This window comes from Acipenser ruthenus, chromosome 3 (genome assembly GCF_902713425.1).
Source record: "Acipenser ruthenus chromosome 3, fAciRut3.2 maternal haplotype, whole genome shotgun sequence".
Classification (NCBI taxonomy): domain Eukaryota; kingdom Metazoa; phylum Chordata; class Actinopteri; order Acipenseriformes; family Acipenseridae; genus Acipenser; species Acipenser ruthenus.
The window spans coordinates 89481363-89505492 of NC_081191.1; the positions used below are offsets into that span (position 1 = coordinate 89481363).

General features: G+C 39.0%; 1 protein-coding gene and 1 long non-coding RNA gene across 4 annotated transcripts; one reads left to right on the top strand and one right to left on the bottom strand.

Annotated features, from left to right (window-relative positions):
* Positions 1-1240: 1240 nt before the first annotated feature.
* LOC117435267 (protein YAE1 homolog) lies at positions 1241-3744 on the top strand. Its single transcript, XM_034058308.3, has 3 exons — positions 1241-1481; positions 2143-2264; positions 3248-3744. Exons 1-3 carry the CDS (start codon positions 1368-1370, stop codon positions 3687-3689), a joined length of 678 nt encoding a protein of 225 aa, XP_033914199.1. The 5' UTR covers positions 1241-1367; the 3' UTR covers positions 3690-3744.
* Positions 3745-11252: 7508 nt separating this feature from the next.
* LOC117394568 (uncharacterized) lies at positions 11253-21893 on the bottom strand. 3 transcript variants are annotated; one of them, XR_004663439.2, is made up of 5 exons: positions 20512-21893; positions 14491-14594; positions 13557-13676; positions 12847-12919; positions 11253-12205 (listed from the first exon to the last, which is right to left on the bottom strand). It is a non-coding gene; the product is annotated as an uncharacterized LOC117394568 (long non-coding RNA). The 3 variants fall into 3 exon arrangements; XR_009321248.1 differs by lacking the exon at positions 12847-12919; XR_009321254.1 differs by having other exon boundaries at positions 11253-12919.
* Between the last annotated feature and the right edge of the window lie 2237 nt (positions 21894-24130).

The following is a 24130-nucleotide window of genomic DNA, read 5'->3' on the forward strand; positions in this document are numbered from 1 at the left end:
ATCTTCTAACAATCAGGTAGCAGGCTTAATGTCACCTGGTTAGTTATCACAAACTTTTCTGTCAACTGTATACATACTGTAAGGCTAAATTGAATAATGTCTTAGTTATAATGCACCTAGCTTAAATGTACCTATTATTGTGGGAAAATACATTTTTAGTTATGAATACATATAGTTTTAAAAGTATTGGCTAAATAGTTATTTTTCATGTGGCACAAAACATATTCATATTAGATGAATGAATAAAAGTATTGGACAGCACACTACTGCCAGCTACTGGTAGGTAATCCATTACAAACAGCTGAGTGCATTAACACATTTTAATTATAGTTTAAAGAAGAAATATTGTAAATATTCATGGATAAAGAGTAACACAGTATTAGAAATAATTGAACTGCAATCCATGTGTACCTTTCATAGTTGTTATAAGTTACCACAAGAAGTTACCATTTTAATAACACCTGGAATTAACAGAGGCCACAATTTTAAAGATACCTATTTGACAAAAGAAGGAAAAAAGATTCATACAAATCCCACTACTCCTCTAATCTTTGCCACACACACATATATCTCTATATTTAATCTATGTTTTCAATCTCCCTTTTTGCAGGAACAGAACATCAGATATCCTGCTGGGTGCTACTCTCCGAAGTACAGTGGTGATTATTTAAGTAATATAAATCAATACAGTCCTTATTTTACGCCGCTTTATTTTATTTTTTTTTATTATTATTTTTTTTTTACAAATACAAATACAGCATTAGCATACACGCAATGTAGCTTTCAATAGGAAAGTGACATGGTTCATTCAGTACCCAGGTGTCGCTAAACTAAAGAATGACTTACTTATCTTGAACATAATTAGCTGCCCGTGGTAGAGAAACTGACATGTATTGGTCACATACACCGATTTATGAGATTCATTGTTACATATATAATATTACAGGCTATTACGGCTCTCAGATATTTCAAGCCAGAATTTTTCACGTAGCTAGGCAAAAAGTGCTCCGTATTTTTAAATAATTTCATAGCATAGACTTTTGAATCATAATTCAAACATCCCCATAGAAATCTTTTTTTTTTTTTTTTTTTTTGCGCCTCAACTTACAAACTACCGAAACTTTTTTTTTTAACCTACTGGTTTGTTATAGCAACAATTTATTACAATTGCACATTGACTAATGTGAGTGACACTATATTCAAATCAGCCGTAAACTGTTTCAAAGCGCGCATTTCGATGACGTTTTACACACACTTTATATAAGTAGAACTCACACGCGATCAGGACCGTACTTATTTGTGGATTGTTTTTTAGCAGGTTGAAGAGAAACGTGTACTGCACATATATTTTTTTAAAACTAGGATCGATGTCTTGGGTGAAAGCAGTCCCATCCTTTGGAGAGGATGTGTTTGATGAAGATATGGATGACATACATCTTCAGCAGAAGGAATGGAAGAGTAACATGGAGAAACGGATCAAGGTAAACTGTGTATTTATATTGTATCTATTTCCACACTGTGCAGTCAGTATACTAGTACAAACAATAGTGTACGCTACACACACACATCCACGATTTAAGAAACATACCTGGCTTGAATGAAAGTCAACTGGTTTCATTATCTAGTATAGGCTAATATAGCTATATTTATAGAGCGTGCCTGGTGGTATAAATAAAGGCTGTAGTAGTAGAGATTCACAAGCAAAAGTAAAGCGGGTAGTTTTAAGAATCAATAGGCAATCAGAAAATTGTTTTTCGTTTTCTGCAGTAACATTGGATGGGCTATCAGTGTTGTGTGATGACAAACATGTACTTGAGGTGTTATTAAACCCGAATTAATTGAAGTTAATGTGTCTCAACAGCGGGATACTTGTTTTTAAACAGCATATTGCCATTTTGGCTGCCTGTGTGTTAAAGCTCTGTTAGTTGACAGCGCTTTAACACACAGGCAGTGTGTGTTAAAGCTCTGTCCCACATTGTTAACAAAAACACAAACTGTATGGAACACTGGGCCTTTAAAAAAAATTAAAAATTCAAATGTTGGCTTATGAGTTTTGTTTTAAATGTGTACAAAAAAGAAATGGTATGGTACTGTTGTGCAGATCAGGCTTTTGCCAAACTGTTTGCATGTCTTTATTATCAGGATGGATATCGAGATGGTATGGATGCAGGCAAAGAGGCTTCGCTTCAGCATGGGTTCAATCAGGGTTACAAAGAGGGAGCATCAAGGATGGGGGTCATTGGACAACTCAAAGGAATTCTCAGGTGAGCCTTGCAGGGCCAAATTGCCCATGAAATACATTTTCAATGGAGGGAGCAATTTACCTGCTCCTCATCATTTCACTTACTGGAACAATAGAAACATCCCCAGTGGTTCATGAGATACTGACCCCTCGTGTTTTAGACTTCGGTTTTCAGCACGAATTGCCCCTTGGCATCAAAAAGTCATTTTTTTTGTGTTATATTTTGAGTGCAATGGTAGCCCAAGATAGCACAGACAGGGACGGACTACAACTTCTCTTATATCTTGTTACTTTTGTGTGACAACGTTCATAATTACTGTTACTATTGTAGGAATCTGAACGGTTTCATAGTGTAATGGCATGGATCACATCTTATCCTGGTTCAGTGAAACCACTGTCTCCGTTCCTTTATTCCAGGTAACCCATGACAGATGTCTGCTAAATAGACAGGGCTTCAGAGCCTGCTGAATCATGTGGCCGGTTTACTTTTAAAGACCTGTGAATGAAACAAGGGTACCAAGTGAAGTGTCTCTTGCCTATTGCCCACCTTGTTTCTGTAGTTTTCTTTTTCAGTGATATTTTACCATTCCTCTCTTTAGATCACACACTATATCTTGCTGAAATGTGTTGACTGTTAAAATAGCTAGTTACAGTGTGCCAACTGAAGTTATTGCCTAGCAATCACTGTAGATTATAGTGCAATTTACCAGTACATTTTAAAAATAAGTCTTCCTGCCTAAGTTCAATAATGACTTGCAGTAATATTGTGACTTGTTCTATTGTGACATATTTAATACGTTTTAATGGCTTGGTTATAAAGATCAAATCATAGAGCTTTAATCAGATATAACCTTAATGAACTCAATGACATTGCCAGGGGTGGTCTGGTATATAAAATATCTGGAAATAGAAAAAGGACTCAACATGCGTGTGAACCTGGTGGTCAGGCTGAGGATCTTTTCTTATTGCTTTCATAACAAAGATGTTCTTTGTTATTTTCTTCAGTGCCTTGCAGTCATGGTGCCAGCTTCAAAAAAAGGACTCCAACACCACTGCTAGAGTAAGTCATCTACTTCAGGAAGTGGACCAGCAGGAGGAGCGAATGACAGAGAAATTGAAAAATAGTCAGCAGCAGACCCACATGGGAGAGTTAACGGACATCATTGAAGACATGGGCATTGCAAAACCTACACAGGAGCCAGACTCTGAATCTTGCAGCAATACCAAAGGGACTGATTATTGCAATTCAGGTGGGGAAGCTGGACAGAACTGTTGTAAGAGTCAAAGCGCAAGTTCAGGGTGCTGTCAGCCATCATCAGAAACTGTGAATGTCACACAACAGAATCTAGGACAGCTTTTAATGCAGTGTATTGATTTAGTGGGGGAGCTTGGACTTCCAGCAGAGCTGATGCAACATATCCACCAGTTAAACAGCACTTCTCTTTAGCATATGAATGCAGAACCATATTTATAACTTGTATAATAAAGCTCTTTGCAAAGAATGGTGTTTCTCCCTTTTTTATATAATTACTCAGTCACTTGAGTTTGCAAATCTTCACCTACCACTGGTAATATCTCCTAAACCATTTCATATAGCAGCTTCATGTTTGTTTTTTAAGGAAAAGTATAGGAGCCTCAGTTATAGCAGGAGGCAAAAAAAACCTCACTCTTCTATTCAAATTACAAGTTACTAATTTCACATTTACATTATAATTACCATTGCTCTAGCAGTATTGTTTGATATGTTTTTGCAATGTATTAACAAAAAAAATACAACACACATTGGTTTTGTCTACCTTCTACAACATATTACAAAATTGTCTTTCAAAAGGTGCTCACCAAAAAACACTTCATGTTGCATCCAGTTTATTTGATTTAAATATGGGAAAGACTCCACGCCACGTCCTCTCAATGGTTTTGCATTTAGATGCAATATGAGCACAACATCACTACAGCTATCAGTGCTGCACTATCAAACCTGGAAGAGAAGAAGTACGTTATCAACACTTACCTGTTGCCAAAGTGTCATTGAAAGGGTGTTGGAAGGAGACAGAAAAGCTGCTGTCAGCCAAATAGTTCACTTCAAAATGAAGCGATGCAGGAAATCCTACAAAAAATTGTCACTACGTCACTTTTCACTCCCAAGGCCACACTGCAATAGAAATCAACGTAATGACACATTTTACATTATTTTCTACAGAAATTACTTTAATGAAATAAAGAGCAGTTTCACTATTAACAAGCACTATCCATCTATACAAAACATTTTCACCATTTTACCAAGATCACTGTATTGACATTTTTCTCAATTTGAATCCTGTAAAGCGATTTTTTAATTTTTTTTTTAACAAATGTGTGGTTATTTGCTACACAATGCTACCTTTGTCAACTCACTGTTCACTGTAATGCAGCTGGCTATCAAGGTGTTGTAAGCAGACTGGTGCCGGAGTATCTCCAGTATAGAAGGAACCTGTTCTGGGTGGCTGAATGGAATCTTGTTGATCAGAGCTCCCTCCGGTCTCATTGTTGTTAATCAACACAACCAGAAGAAACTATTAAGTAGCCAAATGTTTCTGCTTGCACCTTAACAAAAAAAGTTAGGAAAGTGTCCTCCCACTGTGAATAGCCATTTTAACAGAAAAACTAACTTTCATTTTGTTTTATTGTTTGCAAGTGTTTTATAGATTCTAGCAAGTAAGCACTTACCACCAAAAAGTGCTGGTCCAAGTGATCTAATGTTTATTATTATTATTTATTTCTTAGCATATGTGCTGTTGACAAAGACTGTTCTGGAACAGTGTTTCTGTTCCAGAACAGTCTTTGTCAACAGCTCATAGAAAGGAATGTACTGAAGCTCCTCAGCCATTGAAATCCCTATCAATATGAATAGTGGTCAACCAGCTGAGACACATCTGTGTAGCGCATAGCCTCTGATGATTCCGACTAAGTAGGATTCAGCCGTGTGTACAGCATATATATTTAAATACCATCCAATGACTTGACAAAACCTATACAAGACTTGTGTGTGTGTGTGTGTGTGTGTGTGTAGGGGTGGGGTGTTGATTTAAATAATTCAGATGGAAGTCGATCTACAATATCACAGCCCTGATATTGTATTTTAATCCCACTTACTATGATTGTTCTTTGATTTTAACAGATCATTTAAAATGTGTACCTGAACATTTTGTTTTTAATTTGTGATCAGACATTAATCCAAAAATAGCCACCAAAAGTATTTAAAAAGGCAAAGGGTGGCAAGCAGGATGGTTCTCTCAACAACATTGTGTTAAAGTGGAAACTGTCATTTAGGAGAATTTATGATTCCAAATTCTGTAGCTTGACTAATTGTTTGTGCTTGCATGTCCCGTAGTATAGGATCTGGATTTTCTAGAACAGCTACCCTGTATGGACAGAAAATAACAGAACCTGTCAGCCTCTGTATGTTTTCAGTGAAGCTGGTGAGAATGGGAAAGGGCTGAGGAAATTTCATGAAGCAGCAAGCTGGCAGATCCATGCTGACTGCTCCATCCAAACCACGAAACAAAGAGGTCCTGTAAAAAAAAATACCACATTCACAAAAACAAATCTGTCAGCTAAGCAGGGGATTCAACTCCCATACAAAGGACAACTGTAAAGCTGTATTTATTATCTTAATGTTACTGAAAGACTTCAAAATTAGTACAACCTTGAGGCAGGAGGAACATAAACAAAGATGCTTTGCAAATTATGGCAAGATTATGTAATTAAAACATGTTTGTTGTACATTGTTGAAGCAGATTACAAACAGGATTGTTCCAGAACTCAAGGCAGTCCACAGCTATTAACAACATCTCCATTCCTCTGTCACTTATGGTGCTACAAGAAATGTCAATAAAATATTCATAATGGAAAGTAACAAAGCAATGTCTTTTGGGGGTTTACCTTTCCTTCTCTACCTGCTGAGAACCTTCAATCAAAGAAGCCACAGGATGCTTGTGTAAAATGATTGTTCCATTAACAGTGACCAGAACCTTATTCCCATAGCAACTTAAACCTGAAAAATAAAATCTCTGGTTTCAAAATGCATATAATTTGAAGCGAGAAGCCCAATACCCATTGAATGGCTACTAATTACAGGTTGGTTCCACTTATGGAAGTGTAGGATATATGACCACCTGTAAATTGTCAACAAAGCAATTGCAGCCAAGTTGAAACTGGTACAGTTACATTTAAAAATAAATCATGTACATTGTGTTTCGATAAAGTTCTAAAACACTGCTTTATATAAAAAAAAAGTACATGATTTGTTCCTTCAAGGAATAAGGGTATAATAAATGAGCCTATTCATACAATGTAAAGGACTGTTAATTAATGTTTTGCTTAGGACTGATTAAATTAAATCTGTAGTTTATAAAAACTGCTTGAGAAAGACTTAGAATTACATTTTCACATTTCAAAGCACAGTTTAATCTAAGTTTTAAAAAAAGTCTTAAAAACATTTACGTTTTTATGAACACAGTAGGGCCCAACATTACTTTACAAACATTAAAACACTTTATGTATAGAGTATGAAGAACAGAATATATAGTCCAAAAGAGATCATTGACTGTATCTGGCATCATTTGTTTTTCAAGTTGGTCATAAGGAGTAATGAAGTATTCAATGCTCATTGGGTTCCCTGCAGTAAAACAAACCAAACTTGTTCCCCCCACCTACACAAAAGCAGACAAGGTGGATGCTGCAACAGCATGCAAGCTTAAAAAGGGATACAGTTTATTTCGAAGTAGAGATACAACTGGAAATTGACATTTTAAAAAGTCAATTTCTGCTAGATCAGCTTATTCAAAAACCTTTCTTTATCAGATTGAAAGCAGAACAGACCTTCATTATAATGAATTATTAGAAGCTACTTGTCATATCTAATTTTTTAGCCCTAAAGAAAATTGTGTAGTACATCTCTGTATGACTAACATTAATGAGTGGGTTTTAAGCATTTTCTGAAGAGGGACACACACACTTTTGCCAGCTCAGTTCTAATGTTGCTTTGTGTGATCTAGACTAGAGAATGCATTGTTCTTTAATGCAGGTAGAACAATGTCTAGCATGAATAGAATGTATATCCACTTCAGAGCTTGTGGAGATTATTAGAGGTCTGATATAAAGAGTTTACCTTCTCTCCTTGGCACCAAGTTCCCAACTCTTCCATGCAGTATGGCATCAATCCGTGGGTTAGTGTTAACTACTGGTCTAAATACACCAAACACAATAATGCAAGTAGATTAAAAGAGGAAACTGGTCCAGGGTTCATTTTGCTCCTGAAGAAACAGCCAATGAAACTAGATATACGGTTCAAATTTAATCAACCCACTTGCCAAATCCAAATCCAAAAGTAAAATCCAACAGAAATTAATTCAACAAATTGCACACTGATGTTTGTTATACCTTCAAGTTTCAATTCCTAGAGATACAGCAGCAATCAATACATCAAGCATCAACCAGATAGAAAGCATTTCAGTCTGCTCCCCATACAAGCTTTTCTTTACTACACTGTAAAACTTAAGCCTGTGGCAGTTGGCGTAATAATAATCATCTTTTAAATTCAGTTTATGCTGTTGTGGCTCTTTAGAACACTTTACAGCCAGCTAAATTATAAGCAAGTATAGAAACAGTTTATTTTTGTAGACTTAGAAAGGCTTTAAAAGCACCAATCTCGTCATTTATTTAGTTTTATTGTTAGGTTGCAGGATTGTTTTTGTAAACGAATTGACGTGTTCAGGGAATACCTGGGGAACCGAGACATTTTCATCAGATCCATCTCGAGCGACTGCAGGGCTAAATATGTCTTTATCTTGGTTTTACTAAAGACAGGAGAGGGGAAAAAAAACAAAAAAAACACTTAATGTTCCAAGGCATACAGCACACAGTAATGAACCTTAACAGGGTACAGCAATACCTATCTCCATGAATGTGGTAGAGAGAGGAAAGCCCTTCCAGCTTCTCTGAAAAGTCTTCAAAATTCTTCAACCTGTGTGAAATTATATATATATATATATGTATACACAGACGTGCTCAAATTTGTTGGTACCCCTCCACAAAAAACGAAGAATGCACAATTTTCTCTGAAATAACTTGAAACTGACAAAAGTAATTGGCATCCACCATTGTTTATTCCATATTTAATAGAAATCAGACTTTGCTTTTGATTTTTTATTCAACATAATATTGTAAATAAGAAAACAAATGAAAATGGCATGGACAAAAATGATGGGACCGCTAACCTAATATTTTGTTGCACAACCTTTAGAGGCAATCACTGCAATCAAACGTTTTCTGTAGCTCTCAATGAGACTTCTGCACCTGTTAACAGGTAGTTTGGCCCACTCTTTCTGAGCAAACTGCTCCAGCTGTCTCAGGTTTGGGTGCCTTCTCCAGACTGCAAGTTTCAGCTCTTTCCATAGATGTTCGATAGGATTCAGATCAGGACTCATAGAAGGCCACTTCAGAATAGTCCAATGTTTTGTTCTTATCCATTCTTGGGTGCTTTTAGCTGTGTGTTTTGGGTCATTATCCTGCTGGAGGACCCATGACCTGCGACTGAGACAGAGCTTTCTGACACTGGGCAGTACGTTTCGCTCCAGAATGCCTTGATAGTCTTGAGATTTCATTGTGCCCAGCACAGATTCAAGGCACCCTGTGCCAGGTGCAGGAAAGCAGCCCCAAAACATAACCGAGCCTCCTCCATGTTTCACTGTAGGTATGGTGTTCTTTTCTTTGAAAGCTTCATTTTTTCGTCTGTGAACATAGAGCTGATGTGACTTGCCAAAAAGCTCAAGTTTTGACTCATCTGTCCAAAGGACATTCTCCCAGAAGGATTGTGGCTTGTCAATATGCATTTTAGCAAATTCCAGTCTGGCTTTTTTATGTTTTTCTTTCAAAAGTGGAGTCCTCCTGGGTCTTCTTCCATGGAGCCCACTTTCGCTCAAAAAGCGATGGATGGTGCGATCAGAAACTGACGTACCTTCACCTTGGAGTTCAGCTTGTATCTCTTTGGCAGTTATCCTTGGTTCTTTTTCTACCATTCGCATTATCCTTCTGTTCAATCTGGGGTCGATTTTCCTCTTGCGGCCGCGCCCAGGGAGGTTGGCTACAGTTCCATGGACCTTAAACTTCTTAATAATATTTGCAACTGTTGTCACAGGAACATCAAGCTGCTTGGAGGTGGTCTTGTAGCCTTTACCTTTACCATGCTTGTCTATTATTTTCTTTCTGATCTCCTCAGACAACTCTCTCCTTTGCTTTCTCTGGTCCATGTTCAGTGTGGTGCACACAATGATACCAAACAGCACAATGACTACTTTTCTCCATTTAAATAGGCTGAATGACTGATTACAAGATTGGAGACATGTGTGATACTAATTAAAGAAACTAATTAGTTTGAAATATCACTATAATCCAATTATTTATTATCTTTTCTAAGGGGTACCAACAAATGTGTCCAGGCCATTTTAGAATATCTTTGTAGAATAAGCAATAATTCATCTCTTTTCACAGCTTCTTTGCTTTATTCTATGACATACCAAAGGCATGCAAGTATACATGATAAAATTGCTTTTAATTTCATCACTTTTCAGGAGGAATGAAGCATTATTTCAATGAGCTGTATGGGTACCAACAAATTTGAGCACGTCTGTATATATAAGAAATTGGAGACACACACAATGCAGTTTTTACCATGCACATTGGAATAGTCATCCTTAAAGGACAAAGGCCAGTTCAGAAGTTTGCCATCAATACAGCAAGGCACTGAAAAACAAGAATCTACACAGAAGTGCAGAAAGAATATAGAAATGTATCATAATAAAAACACTCCGTTATCCTCAGAGGAGTAACACATTTGAGGAAGGTTTTTCATGAACATACAGATGTCAAGGCAAGAAAGTCATTGCATTAGCCTGGTTCCAAACATGAGCCCATTACCATTTTCATTGCTATGAGGATATTCCCGTAGGGAATGAAGAGCTGTATGTAATGGTTAACTCACTCCTCCAATGTACTTCAAGCATCCACCCCGTCCACTGGTAAGCCTTAGTTTGAAAAGGGACTCCTAATGACAGTAATGGATCAATGAGGGGAGCTTACAGCTGAACAAGTTGTGCTTTACTACTTTGCAGTTATTGCTATAGGATGTAAGGTTATTATAATAAATGTACAGCTGGAATGGATTCCTTTTAAAACATGCTTCACATAGCCTTCCTTCAAAGTCCAATCCAAACTGTCTACTCCTTCCAACTTTGAAGGTGAGGTTTCCTAGGATACGGGTTGTATGAGAAGATATCCTTTTAAAATATTTGTATTACCTCAAGAGTTTAAATCAGTTCTTTGCAAGTCTGAAAAGTCACAAAATATTTGTTAGATTTGGATAAACAAATGTCAATGCATTCTTCAAGGGGCAACAAGAGGCCTGGCCTGGTAATGAAAGTAACTGGTGAATGTTTAAATGAAATGCAAATAAGCAGAACAAGTTAACACTTCTTTTCCTAATAACTTTTTTTTAAAACCCTACTTCAGATCCAAGCCTGTGACAAGACAGAGGTGGAGGGGTGTGAGGAACACACTATTGTTCATTGTCTTACAGGCTAAAACCATAATTTTGCAAAATAACTACAATTTGGAAAAAGCATTGCATAGCAAGCGTTTGTTTTGAAAGTCATATTGGTCTCTAACACAACAAACTCAAATGTGGATAATCTAGTGGCCTTGTGACACAGTTGTAAGCAGCTGAGACCTATTTTGATGCACGTGCAAAGGCAAATACGTGAGGAAGAAAACTTAATTTTAGGAATATGCTATTATATTACTGTACATGTTCTTGCTAGATTTATACTATTAATTATTGTATTCATCTTTAAAAAAACAGGGCCTCTTGGTTAAACTGAGGGTAGTACTGATAAAATACTTATTTTCCCCCGTTCCTAAATACCCCCCCCTCAACCATCCATAACATTTATTTTGCAATTGAATTGTTGGCAGAATGAAAGTTTAACTATGCAGGGAACATTTAAAAAAAAAAACTACAACATTTTAATTGCATGAGGGCACTTAAAAAAAATCTTATTTTCTTAACACTGAGCTTCACATCTAACAAATTACTTTAAAAAGTCATGTTACATGACCTACCCTGGTATGAACAAGGAAGCACACTTGGTTTGAACCGTTTGAATTATGTATTTGTCAATATGCTACATATGGCCATATTTAAATCAAGCCCAAAATGCAATTAGCACCATTCTTTGTAAAAAGTAAAATAAAACAGTTAAGGCAACAAAACATAACAGACCATCCAAGAGATTTATTTAATCTGTTATCTTGTAACACTTATTCCTTCTGCAAAATGGCCAATTCTTTCTTGCTGTAAAAACCTGAATACTTTTGGCCCATAGTATATACTGCCTTAAGCACTCTGCTGTGGAGAAATGACCCGCTAGAGGGAGCCACTACAGGCAGGGCTCCTGCTAATTCAACCTCTGCATTCCCAGGCCCTACACAATCAATAATAAGTTAGTAGGAACATGTGTATTACCCCCAATATATTTTAGTCCATAGTTTCGTTTTTCTGAGCTTCAGTACCAACATTTCTAACAAGCTACACAATTGTAAACAATCTCTCTGTGAGATGGACGTTTTTGAATGATATGATGTTACTCAGCCACTGGTGCATTGAATATGGTGATGCATTATTAATGTGCAAGATGGTCACGTCCGCTGAATTTCAGAACATCTTCTTTCACACGTGACTGTTAAGACTAAATGTACAATGCTGCAGTGACACAATTTCCCTTCCCAGAGAATGTAAATTGATTGTACGACTCAAGAAGAAAGGCAACATTGTTGGGAGCCTAGACCCACTATGCAAATAAAATAGCACTTACTCTTTTTGCTTAGCTATAGTTTCTAGTCTGGTTGCCATGGCTGTCAAGGATGTAACTTGAAGAATAGAGATACAAGCAGAAAGTTAACTTAATAATACTACAAATACACACGCATTACATTCAATTAAAGTGCAGCATTGTCGTCTTTCAATAGGATTTATTACAGTCCCATTGGAGCTTTGAATGCAAGCATTTCTAAATAAGAAATATTGTATAATATACCAGTATATCAATTCAGCTGTCAAGTTATAATACATTAGGTTATTTGAACATTCAATTCAACACAAAGGCAAATATTGCTTTGCAGCATCATTCAATGTACAGAGTGGGAAGAAAAATAAATGCTGTTGTGGACAAATCTTTAACCAAAATACAAGGATGCCATCCGTTAAGAGGAGTGGTTTGCTTACGTTGGCAATTCTACAACCCATAGTCTTGTTCATTTGGTGCCTCCACTGATTAAGGCTTTTTGGCTGAAACATGTTTGTGACTTTCTTTATAGATTAGAATTTGAATCTGTTTGTTCTTCAGAAAATGAAGCTGTGCAATGAAGAATAAATAATGAAAATGACTTTTTGGAATTAATTTGTTTTTCTTATGAATGCAGACCTTTGTCACATTGCTTTAAATGCCTCCATTTCCAAAATGTCTTTCCACAAATGGCACTGACAACTTTCTGGTAATAGAACACTTTACCATTTAAAGCTTTCTGAAGTCCAAAGCAGCCCAGGTGATTGCTGGCTAAGCCAAAACCACTTGTGGATTTGTCCTGAAAATATTGAAAAATGAAAACTATTATAAAGGAAACCAAGAATAAAATATTTAATACCTCCTTATGCCCTCCCTTTTCTAGGCCTAAGATGATCTACAGTAAAATAACACAGGGGTGGGTATTTACTGTGCATTTTAACTAGGGTTACCATGTGACTCCTGATTAACCGGACGCTATGAGACAGAACAGGATTTCAAACTTGCCCCTAAATTGAAATAAATGAAGGTGTAAATGAACCATCCTTAGCTACAATTAATAATGGTGCTTAAATACCCGCAGGCGCGTCAAATAATTGTATTATACCAAGAATGAATTGCAGCCAGTCGCTATTTTTTTCTGTTTCTTAAAATTCAATCGCCCATATTATTCTGCAAATACTATTTCATCATCATCTCGTTGCTCTATCGATAAATTAGCTATTCGTTCATTAAGATCTGATCAGAAGCAGCTGATCAGTGTGAATTATTTGCTGCGCCCAAGCAATTCCACCACAGCAGGATTAATCTCAGCAAAGGTGGAGCTCATTTATACGTGAATTACTTTCAATTTAGGGGGAATTTTGAAATCCCGGTCTGTCTCAAAGCGTCCAGTTAATCTGGAGCCATATGGTAACCCTATTTTAACCCACTCAGACCTTTCTCATCAAGGATCTCTTCAAACAGGAAAGACTGTCCCATCTTCAACTACATGAAAGATTTGAATCCGTCTCCCAGGTGCAGTTGTAACCCCAAATATTAATTTATGAGCGGAAGAACTGAAAAAACGTAGAAAATAGAAGAGTTAGTGGAGACTTGATCAAAAGACTTCAAAACCTTGAAGGGGGTCAACAATGTTAACCACAATCACTATCTCAAACTTAGCACAGAGATCGGGACCAGAGGTCTTGTCACTGAGGGACTGGTGGGTGTATGGAATGGGTTACCAAGCCATGTTATTACTGCCAATTCATTGAATCCTTCAAGTGCTATATGGGTACATTTTTTTTAAAATAAATTTGCAGCTATAAACCAGGCTTGCATCAACCTGCTTAAATGGACCCCACTCACTTGTAACTTTTCTTATGTTCTTGTGTTATTATGTTTTTCAATACTTGTTAGATGAAACAGCAATTGACCCAGACACGAATTGCCAACATCAAAACTAGAACATCATATCAGATTAATTGGTTTGTAAACATGATCTTAAAATAGACATGTGAAAAAGATCTGTATCATTGATAACTGATAATGACACTCTGCAACGCATGTGCTCTGTAGCATCGATATGGCCAAAGGTTAAAACAATGTGGCAGTGAAAGGTTTTTACTGGACACACCTGTACTGGAATTTAACTAAGTAAATCAAAGAACACACCTGTCTACCAAACATTAAGACAATAACTCATAGTGTACAGTCGTATACAACAGAAACTTAAAGCCACATTACCTCACAGCGCAGCATAATACAAGAAGGCCATGATCATTTTGCTATAATTCTAAGAAAAATAAACATGGAACTTAAAACAATGTATGACAATTATTTCTGTATAGACTGTACACATTCCAATTGTTGTACACAGACAACCCTTACCTTGCACCAGCGCACCAGGTTAAACGTCTCATTCCATTGCTTTTCTGTGTATTTGGAACGCAGTTTAACCATTAGTGCGTTTATATTGAACGGCGTTTTGGTTTCTGTAATAAAGGGAATAAACAAAGTTTAACACAGTTCTGCATACAGTTTTACGCCTGCATGAAAGTTGTTACCTTATAAGTCCAAATTGAAAATATTGTGTTTGTTCCCTGTAAAAATACTACATTATTTGTTCTACACACACATAACACAGCATTATGTTTTATTAGAAAAATAGAGCCTGCAGTCTTGGCGGGACTAAATACCTACAGTAACCTTATGCAGTACTTCAGATCCAAGCGTTTTTCCTTTATTGCTGTGTACTCAATAAACTTAGTTTGAAAAACGTTACACTCTCTTGTGTGTCACCAATCCAGAGTAGCAAAATATTTGTTTTGAAGATAGATTGAAAAAAAGCGCTCAGATCCATTCATTCATTCCTTTCAGAGCAGAAACCCAGAATACGTTGATATGTTGTTTACCACCACATTTAAATCTTCACGACAAAGACTATTGTTAGTTTGATTATAGTAAAGTAATTTATATCCAACAACCGCAAACAATCGATATGTAAATGAAATGACTGAATATTGAAATGTATATAGTCTAACACAAATATGACGTTATCCACCGTTGTGGCTTAAAAAATAATACATCATATGCCAAGGTGTCATTTTTGTTACACGGTGTATACAGCACGCTTTTACCTTGTCTGTCCTAAGTTTTTATTATTATTATTATTTTATTGTTAATTAACGAAGTTGTATATATATATATATATATATATATATATATATATATATATATATATATGTGATAAACTCAATAACTTTCTAATTATTGACTCAGAGAAACGGCACGCGTACACTTACTCTAATTAAGTGTTCCTTTATTTTTTCTGTACAAGAAGGTGCTCACGCTAGCCTGGGCGGGAACTAGAATCTGTGCAGGACGTGGCTCCCCATGACCCATGACCCCTTCAGCTATTGGAGCTGTACCAGGGATCATGTTACAATAACTCAACTGGAATAAAACGTAACTAAAACCCAGGGGACTAACTATCAATATTCCACATCCCTCCACCTCAGATTAAAACTGGTCTTGTTTTTATCTTACATTCACTTTCAACACTTACGTAGCTAGGAACAACTAAACTAACAGTCCAGTTTCTGTGGAGCTCTACGCACTCTTTGTGAACGGCGCAACTCTGGTGCCGGGGCTAATGTTGGTTCTGGCCCTGGATCTACTGCTGGCTCTGGGTCTACTGGAACCCCCTCTGTTGAAAACTCTAACTGCACTGGGTTAGGGCTGTAGTCATCTCCCAAAGGAACTTGGACATCCTCTGGTCTTTCAGATTGTGGAACGGTCGCTGCCTGATATTTCCTTAGGTGGTCTTGATGACGGCGAATCACTCTCCCATCCGTCAGTTCCACTTGGAATGACACTGGACCCACTTTCTCCAGTATGGTTCCTTGTGTCCACTTATCCTCCACTCCAAACATTCGAACATAAACAGTATCTCCTACATTCAATAAGCGAACTTTGGCGTGTTGATCATGTTGAAACTTCTGCTTAGCTTGCGCAGCTCTCACTCTCCCTCCCACTGCTGGTCTCAGCACATCAAAACACGATCGTGGTCTACGTCCCATCAGTAATTCTGCCGGCGATGACCCAGTTGTGGTTTGAGGAGTGATTCTGTAATGGAACAAAAACCTGGCCAACTTGGTTTCAATTGTGCCAGTCCTCATTTTCTTTAACCCCTCCTTTACCGTCTGCACGGCTCTTTCGGCTAGCCCATTGGATGCAGGGTGGTAAGGTGATGTTCTGACATGCTTAATGCTATTTTTCTTACAAAACTGCTGGAACTCTTCGCTAGTAAATGCTGTTCCATTATCTGTCACTAGCATCTCGGGCAGCCCATGCGTTGCAAATGTAACCCGCAGTTGACTTATGGTAGCTTGAGAAGTAGCAGAAGACATAACATGAACATCTATCCACTTGGAGTGGGCATCAATAAGGATCAAGAACATCTTCCCCATAAATGGACCTGCATAATCCACATGCAGGCGGGCCCACGGTCTGTCAGGCCACTCCCACGGGTGTAGCGGTGCCGGTGGCGGTGCATGGCGTGTGCTCTGGCAAATGGTACATTCTCTAACCTTTTTCTCCAAGGCTTGGTCCATGCAAGGCCACCACACCATACTTCTTGCTAGGCTCTTCATGCGAGATATGCCCGGGTGTGCTTCATGAAGTTCAGCAATAACTTTCTCCTGGCTTTGCGGAGGTACAATGACTCTGTTTCCCCAAAGTAAACAATTGTCTTGGATACTTAACTCCTCCTTCCTTCTAAAATACGGCCTCAGATCTTCCATCTCGGCTTCTGCTGGCCATCCACTTCTCACGTATGTCAGGACTCGCGACAATATAGGGTCTCTTCTGGTTCCTGACTGTATTTGCCCTAGGTTGACAGGGAAAGTGGAGAGGTTTTCCAGTAACAAAACCACATCCCCTGGTGTTTGCACATGTGAGGGTGTATCCTTCAGTGGCAAACGACTCAGTCCATCAGCATTACTGTGTGTCTCTCCACTCTTGTAGCGTATCTCATACTCATAACCAGCAAGCAATAACGCCCACCGTTGAATTCTCCCTGAAGCCATCGGTGGAATCAACTTGCTCTCGCTGAAAAGGCTCATCAAGGGCTTGTGGTCCGAGCAAATAGTGAAATGGTGTCCATACAGGTACTGATGGAACTTTTTTACCCCAAACACAATGGCGAGGGCTTCTTTATCCAGCTGAGAATAGTTTTTTTCAGCTGGAGCCAAAGTGCGGGATGCAAAACTTATTGGTCTTTCACTTCCATCAGGCAGGGTGTGCGATAACACTGCTCCCACTCCATAGGGTGATGCATCGCATGCCAGGAGCAATGGTTTCTTGGAGTCGAAATGTACTAACAATTGTGATGTTAGCAAAAGCTTCTTTGCTGACTGGAAAGCTTTCTCCTGCTGTGGTTTCCAACACCATGGCACCTTCTTCTGTAGTAGATGATGCAATGGTGCCAACAGCGTTGATAAATTTGGCAGAAAACGATGGTAATAGTTTACCATCCCTAAAAATGACTTCAACTCTGTGGTATTCTTGGGCGTCGGAGCTTCCGCTATTGCCCGGACCTTCTCCTCTGCTGGGTGTATGCCCTCTGCGTCAATCTTGTGACCTAAATACTGCACCTCTGGCGCTAGGAAAATGCACTTTTGTTTTTTTAGTCTCAATCCTGCATCAGCAAGCCGCTTCAAAACTTCTTCCAAAACTTGCATGTGTTTTGACGGGTCAGGACCTGTTATGAGGATGTCATCCAGATACACGAGAACGTGGGGCAAACCTGCTAGCAGGCTTTCCAGGGTGCGTTGGAAAATACCTGGAGCTGATGACACCCCAAAAGGCAACCTGGTGTAGCGGAACAACCCCTTGTGCGTGTTGATGGTCAAAACTTCCTTAGAACTGTCCTCCAGGAGCAGCTGCTGGTAGGCATGGCTCAGGTCCAGCTTTGTAAAGGCTTGCCCCCCTGTAATGTTGGAGAATAAATCTTCCACTCGCGGAATTGGATAAGCATCCAGTCTGGAGGCCTGGTTCACTGTCAGTTTATAATCGCCACAAATACGTATTGACCCATCTGGCTTCATAATTGGCACAATAGGAGCAGCCCACTTCGAAAACTGAACAGGTTCAATGATGCCTGCCTTTTGCAATCTCTGCAGTTCAGCACTGACTTTTTCTTTTAATGCATACGGTACTGTACGGGCTTTGAAGAATCTGGGCTTAACGTTTCCGTCCACTTCAATGACAGCCTTAGTTCCTCTCAAAGTTCCCAGTTCATCCCGAAACACAACTGCATATCTGTTTAAAATGTCTTGCACACTAGTAGTTCCCATATGATACAAGTTAGACCAATCCAGCTTGAGCTTCTTCAGCCAGTTCCGTCCTAGCAAACTAGGTCCATTACCAAACACTATCAGTATTGGTAGCGTGCATGATTGCTGGTTATACTGTACTTCCACTGCAATGATGCCTATGACTTTAATTTCTTCTCCTGTATACGTGCGCAGCTTGATGGCAGACTTACTGAGTGGGGGTAACTGTTTGCCATGCCACGTGCCTCTGTACGTGCTCTCACTGATAACTGTGAATGACGCCCCTGTATCAACTTCCATTTGCAATTCTTCCCCTTGCGCCTTCACAGTCACATAAATAGGCTCTACTTTCTCTGTTTTTGCTTGGTGCATACTGTAAACAACTTCAGGTTCGTCTTCATCTACCTCCCCTTCTAAGCTATGCGTAGCTTTAGGCATCTTGGGTTGCCAGCCCCCTCTGTGTTGGCGTGGCTGATTTTTACTGCGACACACTTTTGCAATGTGACCCTTCTTATTGCAGTTATGGCAAACAGCGTCCTTGAATCTACAGTCTCTTGCAGCATGTGGCTGTCCACAGCGGTAACACATATTTTTCCCTTCACCCTGTCTGCAGTCTATCGCAGGAGAACCAACTGCGATCGCCTTGTGAATCACAGGTGGTGTTGAGGCGGTCGGTTTAAGATCGTGAGCTTGTTGCGCAGCAGCCTCCATGGCTTGAGCAATCTCCACAGCCTTCTTAAAATCCAACGCGGTTTCCGATAACAAACGGCGCTGAATGCGGTCATCTTGCAAGCCGCATACCAACCTGTCACGCAGCATCCTATCCAGCATCTCCCCGAAAACACAATGTTCAGACAACCGTCTCAATTCGGCTACATAAGTTGCCACAGATTCCCCTGGCTGCCGAAACCTATTGTGAAATTTAAAAGTCTGCACAATCTCTGACGGTTTAGGGTTTTTATGCTGTTTAACAATTAAGCACAGTTCAGCAAAACTCTTATCAGTAGGTTTCAATGGCGATACCAAATTCCTGATGAGACTGTATGTTTTCGAACCGCAAACACTTAGAAATATGGAGCGTTGTTTACCTCCATCAGTAATATCATTTGCTGCGAAGTAGTGTCCAAGCCGTTCCACATACTCCGTCCAGTCAGTGCTCTCATCAAACTCTCCAATGCTTCCAAAAGTCGCCATTGCCGTCCGAAGTGTAGCCTGCTTCTAGGTTTTTTTTTTTTAAATTTTTTTTTTTTTTTTTTTTTTTTTTTACTCCTCGTCGCCAAATGTGATAAACTCAATAACTTTCTAATTATTGACTCAGAGAAACGGCACGCGTACACTTACTCTAATTAAGTGTTCCTTTATTTTTTCTGTACAAGAAGGTGCTCACGCTAGCCTGGGCGGGAACTAGAATCTGTGCAGGACGTGGCTCCCCATGACCCATGACCCCTTCAGCTATTGGAGCTGTACCAGGGATCATGTTACAATAACTCAACTGGAATAAAACGTAACTAAAACCCAGGGGACTAACTATCAATATTCCACAATATATATATATATATATGAGATACATTTCTGTAGCAACCAAGTGGGAAAAAAAACAACCACTTTTTTTCATTGTATCCATCTTTCAAAAGCATCACGTACAACGGAAGGGGCGGCGTGTATTCATCTTTCTGCGCTGCACGTGAAAAATTGGCACAGGTGAGGTCAGGCCCGTATTAAGGTATTTGGGGGCCCAGGGCTACTGACATTTCAGGGGCCCCCTTGGAGAACCCACCCCCCCAAGCACAAACTCATACAATACCAACACAATAATGTCATTCGAATAGACAGTGGACAGCGTTACCACTCACATCACAGTAGCTATGGCATGCAAAATAGTATGGTAGTCAGTACTACCACTAGCTCTCATTACCGACTGCATCGTTTCGAATTAAATCAACGCTAGTTGTAGTCGGTGGGACCATGTTTCAGGCAGCACAGCATGATATGACATTAGACAAAAACATAGTGTAGTCGGCGCTACTCTCAAGCCTCCTTAACATTGCAAAGTATAAAGACACATTTGACTTACCATTGCTAGATCTTATGCTTTCTTGCCTTAAAACTTAAAAAATAATTCCTTACTAATGTCCGTGAAGTCCAGTTGGCGAAGCAGGTCATGTTCAGTGAACATGAGAGTTAAATGATTGAGTCATTAAATTCAGTAATTCATTAAATTCTCTATGAGGCGGAAAAAGTACTGTCTTACTGGCAAATAAGGGGACACTTGCTCACCTAGTGCGACCTCACCTCCTCAGTTATCGGACCCCAACATGCCGTATCAGAGCTAGCAATAGCATTATCTGTTTTGTCAGTTTCTCTCGCCTTAAATTGGCAGTTCAATGGCTGGCTCTCGTTTTTCTCCTCTGTAGTGGCTGTGCACTCAGCGCTAACCGACTCGCTGCTCTCTGCTTGCTCCTCTGACTCATGTGTCTCTTCCTAACTTTTCATTCTTCTGACACTGACTTTTAAAGAGTTTAGTGAGTTTTGGGGTACTATTTATAACCTCCTCGGATTTAGCTAGTTTGAGTTTAGTGATTTTTCTTTTTTTCGCACCGCTACTCAGCTTTTCTTATTTGAGTTAGCACAAGATTTTTTTTATTTCGTCAAATAACTACGGCATGCCAAAAGGACACAAAATGTTTTAAAAAATAGCCAAATTGTTTAGTTTAGTACGTGCTTTTTTTATTTGCCAAACGTTATCAGTTTGACTTTACAGCAGTGGTCCTCAAAGTAATTTGGGCACGGGCATAAATTGATCTTACTTGGCTGTTTGCGGGCACGCTGACTATTGCATAGGTTCTTATAGTATAACGTTATATAGAGAGTTTTAGTGGGAGTTATTCTTTGTTTACGCTGATAAGGCCAAGTCTCAGGCAGTAATTGTGTGTGCTGCGCTTATTTTTCAAATAATTCATATAAAATACGCAATGCAAATATTTTTAAATAACATGTTTACATAGATAACCATGTAGCGTCTCGCTTTGTGTCAATTTGTCAAATCTGTCAACACTACTCTTTTTTAAAGATCGCTCATCTCCCAGTACAATTATTCAGAGAAAGTGGATTTGTAACTAAATCTACTACGGTGTTTCCCTTGTCTGGTGAAATTAAAAAAATATATATAGAGAAAATTCAATTCTAAATACTGAAATGTATTATTTTTCTCAATAACAGTCGGCGAAATTCAGTGTTTACCCGGCATATTAACAGCCCGCCTCTGCTCACGAATGATTGGACAGCTGTCGGATCTTTCACTTTCCCATTGGCTACTCACTCGCCTTCAATTTTCATGCAGAATACCGTGAACGGCCTCTGCTTAATTATGATTGGACAACTGCGTAAACTTGGCAGATATTTGATTCTCCTATTGGTTAAACTTACTGTCAGTACCTGCAACTGAAACAGACAGAGTTAATGTCCCACCCAGTTAATTTATGGTTGGGCTACCGCAGAGAAAATGCAGATATTCAGTTGGATGATCGTATCGCAGGTACTTCAGGAAAGAAAAAAATATGTCGAGTACGTACAAGCACAGCATAAGCGAGCAACACAGAATTTGCCAGCGGGCACCACTTTGAGGACCACTGCTTTACAGGGACGACGGGGGCCCCCCTAGGAGGCGGGGCCCCGGGCTTCAGCCCATGTAGCCCATTGGCTTAACACGGCCCTGGGTGAGGTGTGGGTATTACTGCGCGTTCGCAGAACAATAAAGCCATTACAATTAGGATAATTTGGGTCCCAGGCAATTGTGAGATTGAAGGGGAATTACATTGTCTGCAGTACTGTTGCAACAAATGCATTACAAATGGAAAGAGTTTAATTGAATACCGGTATCCCATTAGGAAAATGTGAGGTTAAAAAGGGAATCAAAGACGAAATACATAGTGCATGGCAAACAATGTGGCATAAGGAAAGGAAAAGGACACATTTATATACGATAAAAGCATTGATAAATAATTCAAGGTCAGTACAAAACCAGATATTGTAGCGAGCACGGGAGTAATTGACACACACAGCAAAGCTTTTTGAGTACAATGTGGTTTTTATTGGCAGCTAACAGCTAACACCATTCACACACTCACTCACTCACACACAGCACGTACTTCCCAACCCCAACAGAGAGATACATACTTGCCAGCATTTGGAAACTGTTCAGCGGGACGCTCGTCCCCTGTGGGGTAGAGGTCATACGCAAAAAACATTATCATAAGACGTTATCACTTCAACTCAAAACCGCACGACCAGCATATCAGTAAACAGACACAAAGAAGCGTTCATACCTTTGTATACCGCTAAGTTAGTGATCAGCAAATGTGTCAGCCACACAAAGTGCACAGCATGTGGTTTTCACTAACTCTACTTTGCAAAATAATAATATATATATATATATATATTTTATGTGTAAATATCGGAACTTTCTTCCTATGCATCGGGACGCGGGACATTTGCTAGGAAATCGGAACTATTGGCATGTATGCAGACATCGCACAACAGGTAATTAACTACAAACAATAAATGAACACATCTTTATAACGTACTTCCCAACCCCAACAGACAGACATCGCACAACAGGTAATTAACTATAAACTATAAATGAACACATCTTTATAACTAGAATATAAGGCCAGGGCCTGATTAACGCATAGGCAACTAGGCATGTGCCTATAGGGCCCGAACTCGAGGGGGAGGGGGGCAAAACGGTTATGTTTTTTTGTTGTTGTTTTTCTTTACATATACAGATTTGACTTAAGAAGAACATAAGAAAGTTTACAAACGAGAGGAGGCCATTCAGCCCATCTTGCTCGTTTGGTTGTTAGTAGCTTATTGATCCCAGAATCTCATCAAGCAGCTTCTTGAAGGATTGTCCGCTTCAACAACATTACTGGGGAGTTGGTTCCAGACCCTCACAAAACTTGTAAAACTTCACTCACTGACATTCGAACCGAGGCATGTATCTCCAAATCAAATTGTTCTGACAGGTGTTACGCAGATTTCTGTAGCGTTACCCCATAGAATTCAGTGTCCCCACATAATTCCATGCTTGTGCAGATGCAGTTTTTCAAAGATCGCTGGAAGTGCACGCGCGGTACACACTGCTGTGTTATATAAAGCACTTCCATTGAGTTCTGCTGCAGCTTGCAACAAATTTGAAAACAAGACAAAATAATTCTGTTGCAAAATAAAATAGCAAATTTAACATCACTGCTTTTCTAGATATACAGTATAGCCTCCTGAGTGGCTCAATACACGAAACCCTTATACATTTTTTTTTTCTTTTAAAACACATTTTCATTGTATTAAATGTAAATACTGTTCAGAAACATCAAGCGTTCAAGTCCAGCCGTCTTTGAAAAAAAAATGTAGCTGTGTCGGCGTGGATTCATCAAGGGTACAGAATTCTATAGCTTACAGACATGTACCATATGTAACACCTAAACTTACTTGTATGCCAAAGCATTGGCGATTTCTCTGCTCTTGAGAAAATTGCATTTTCTTTAAGCAAGGCAAACCCACCGATCAACAAAAAAACAAAGAAACATTGACGATTTTGCGTGCAGTAAACTGTAACGCATTAAACTACACAACAATGTACAGGCATGTTTGTTTTTTTTACTATTTATTTTCGTGGACTATTGTGGAGTTACCGT

Coding starts and splice junctions, on each gene's coding strand:
- LOC117435267 (XM_034058308.3), top strand. CDS start 1,368: ATGTCTTGGGTGAAAGCAGTCCCATCCTTTGGAGAGGATGTGTTTGAT. Junction 1,482..2,142: donor ACATGGAGAAACGGATCAAG/GTAAACTGTGTA, acceptor CTTTATTATCAG/GATGGATATCGAGATGGTAT. Junction 2,265..3,247: donor CAACTCAAAGGAATTCTCAG/GTGAGCCTTGCA, acceptor TATTTTCTTCAG/TGCCTTGCAGTCATGGTGCC.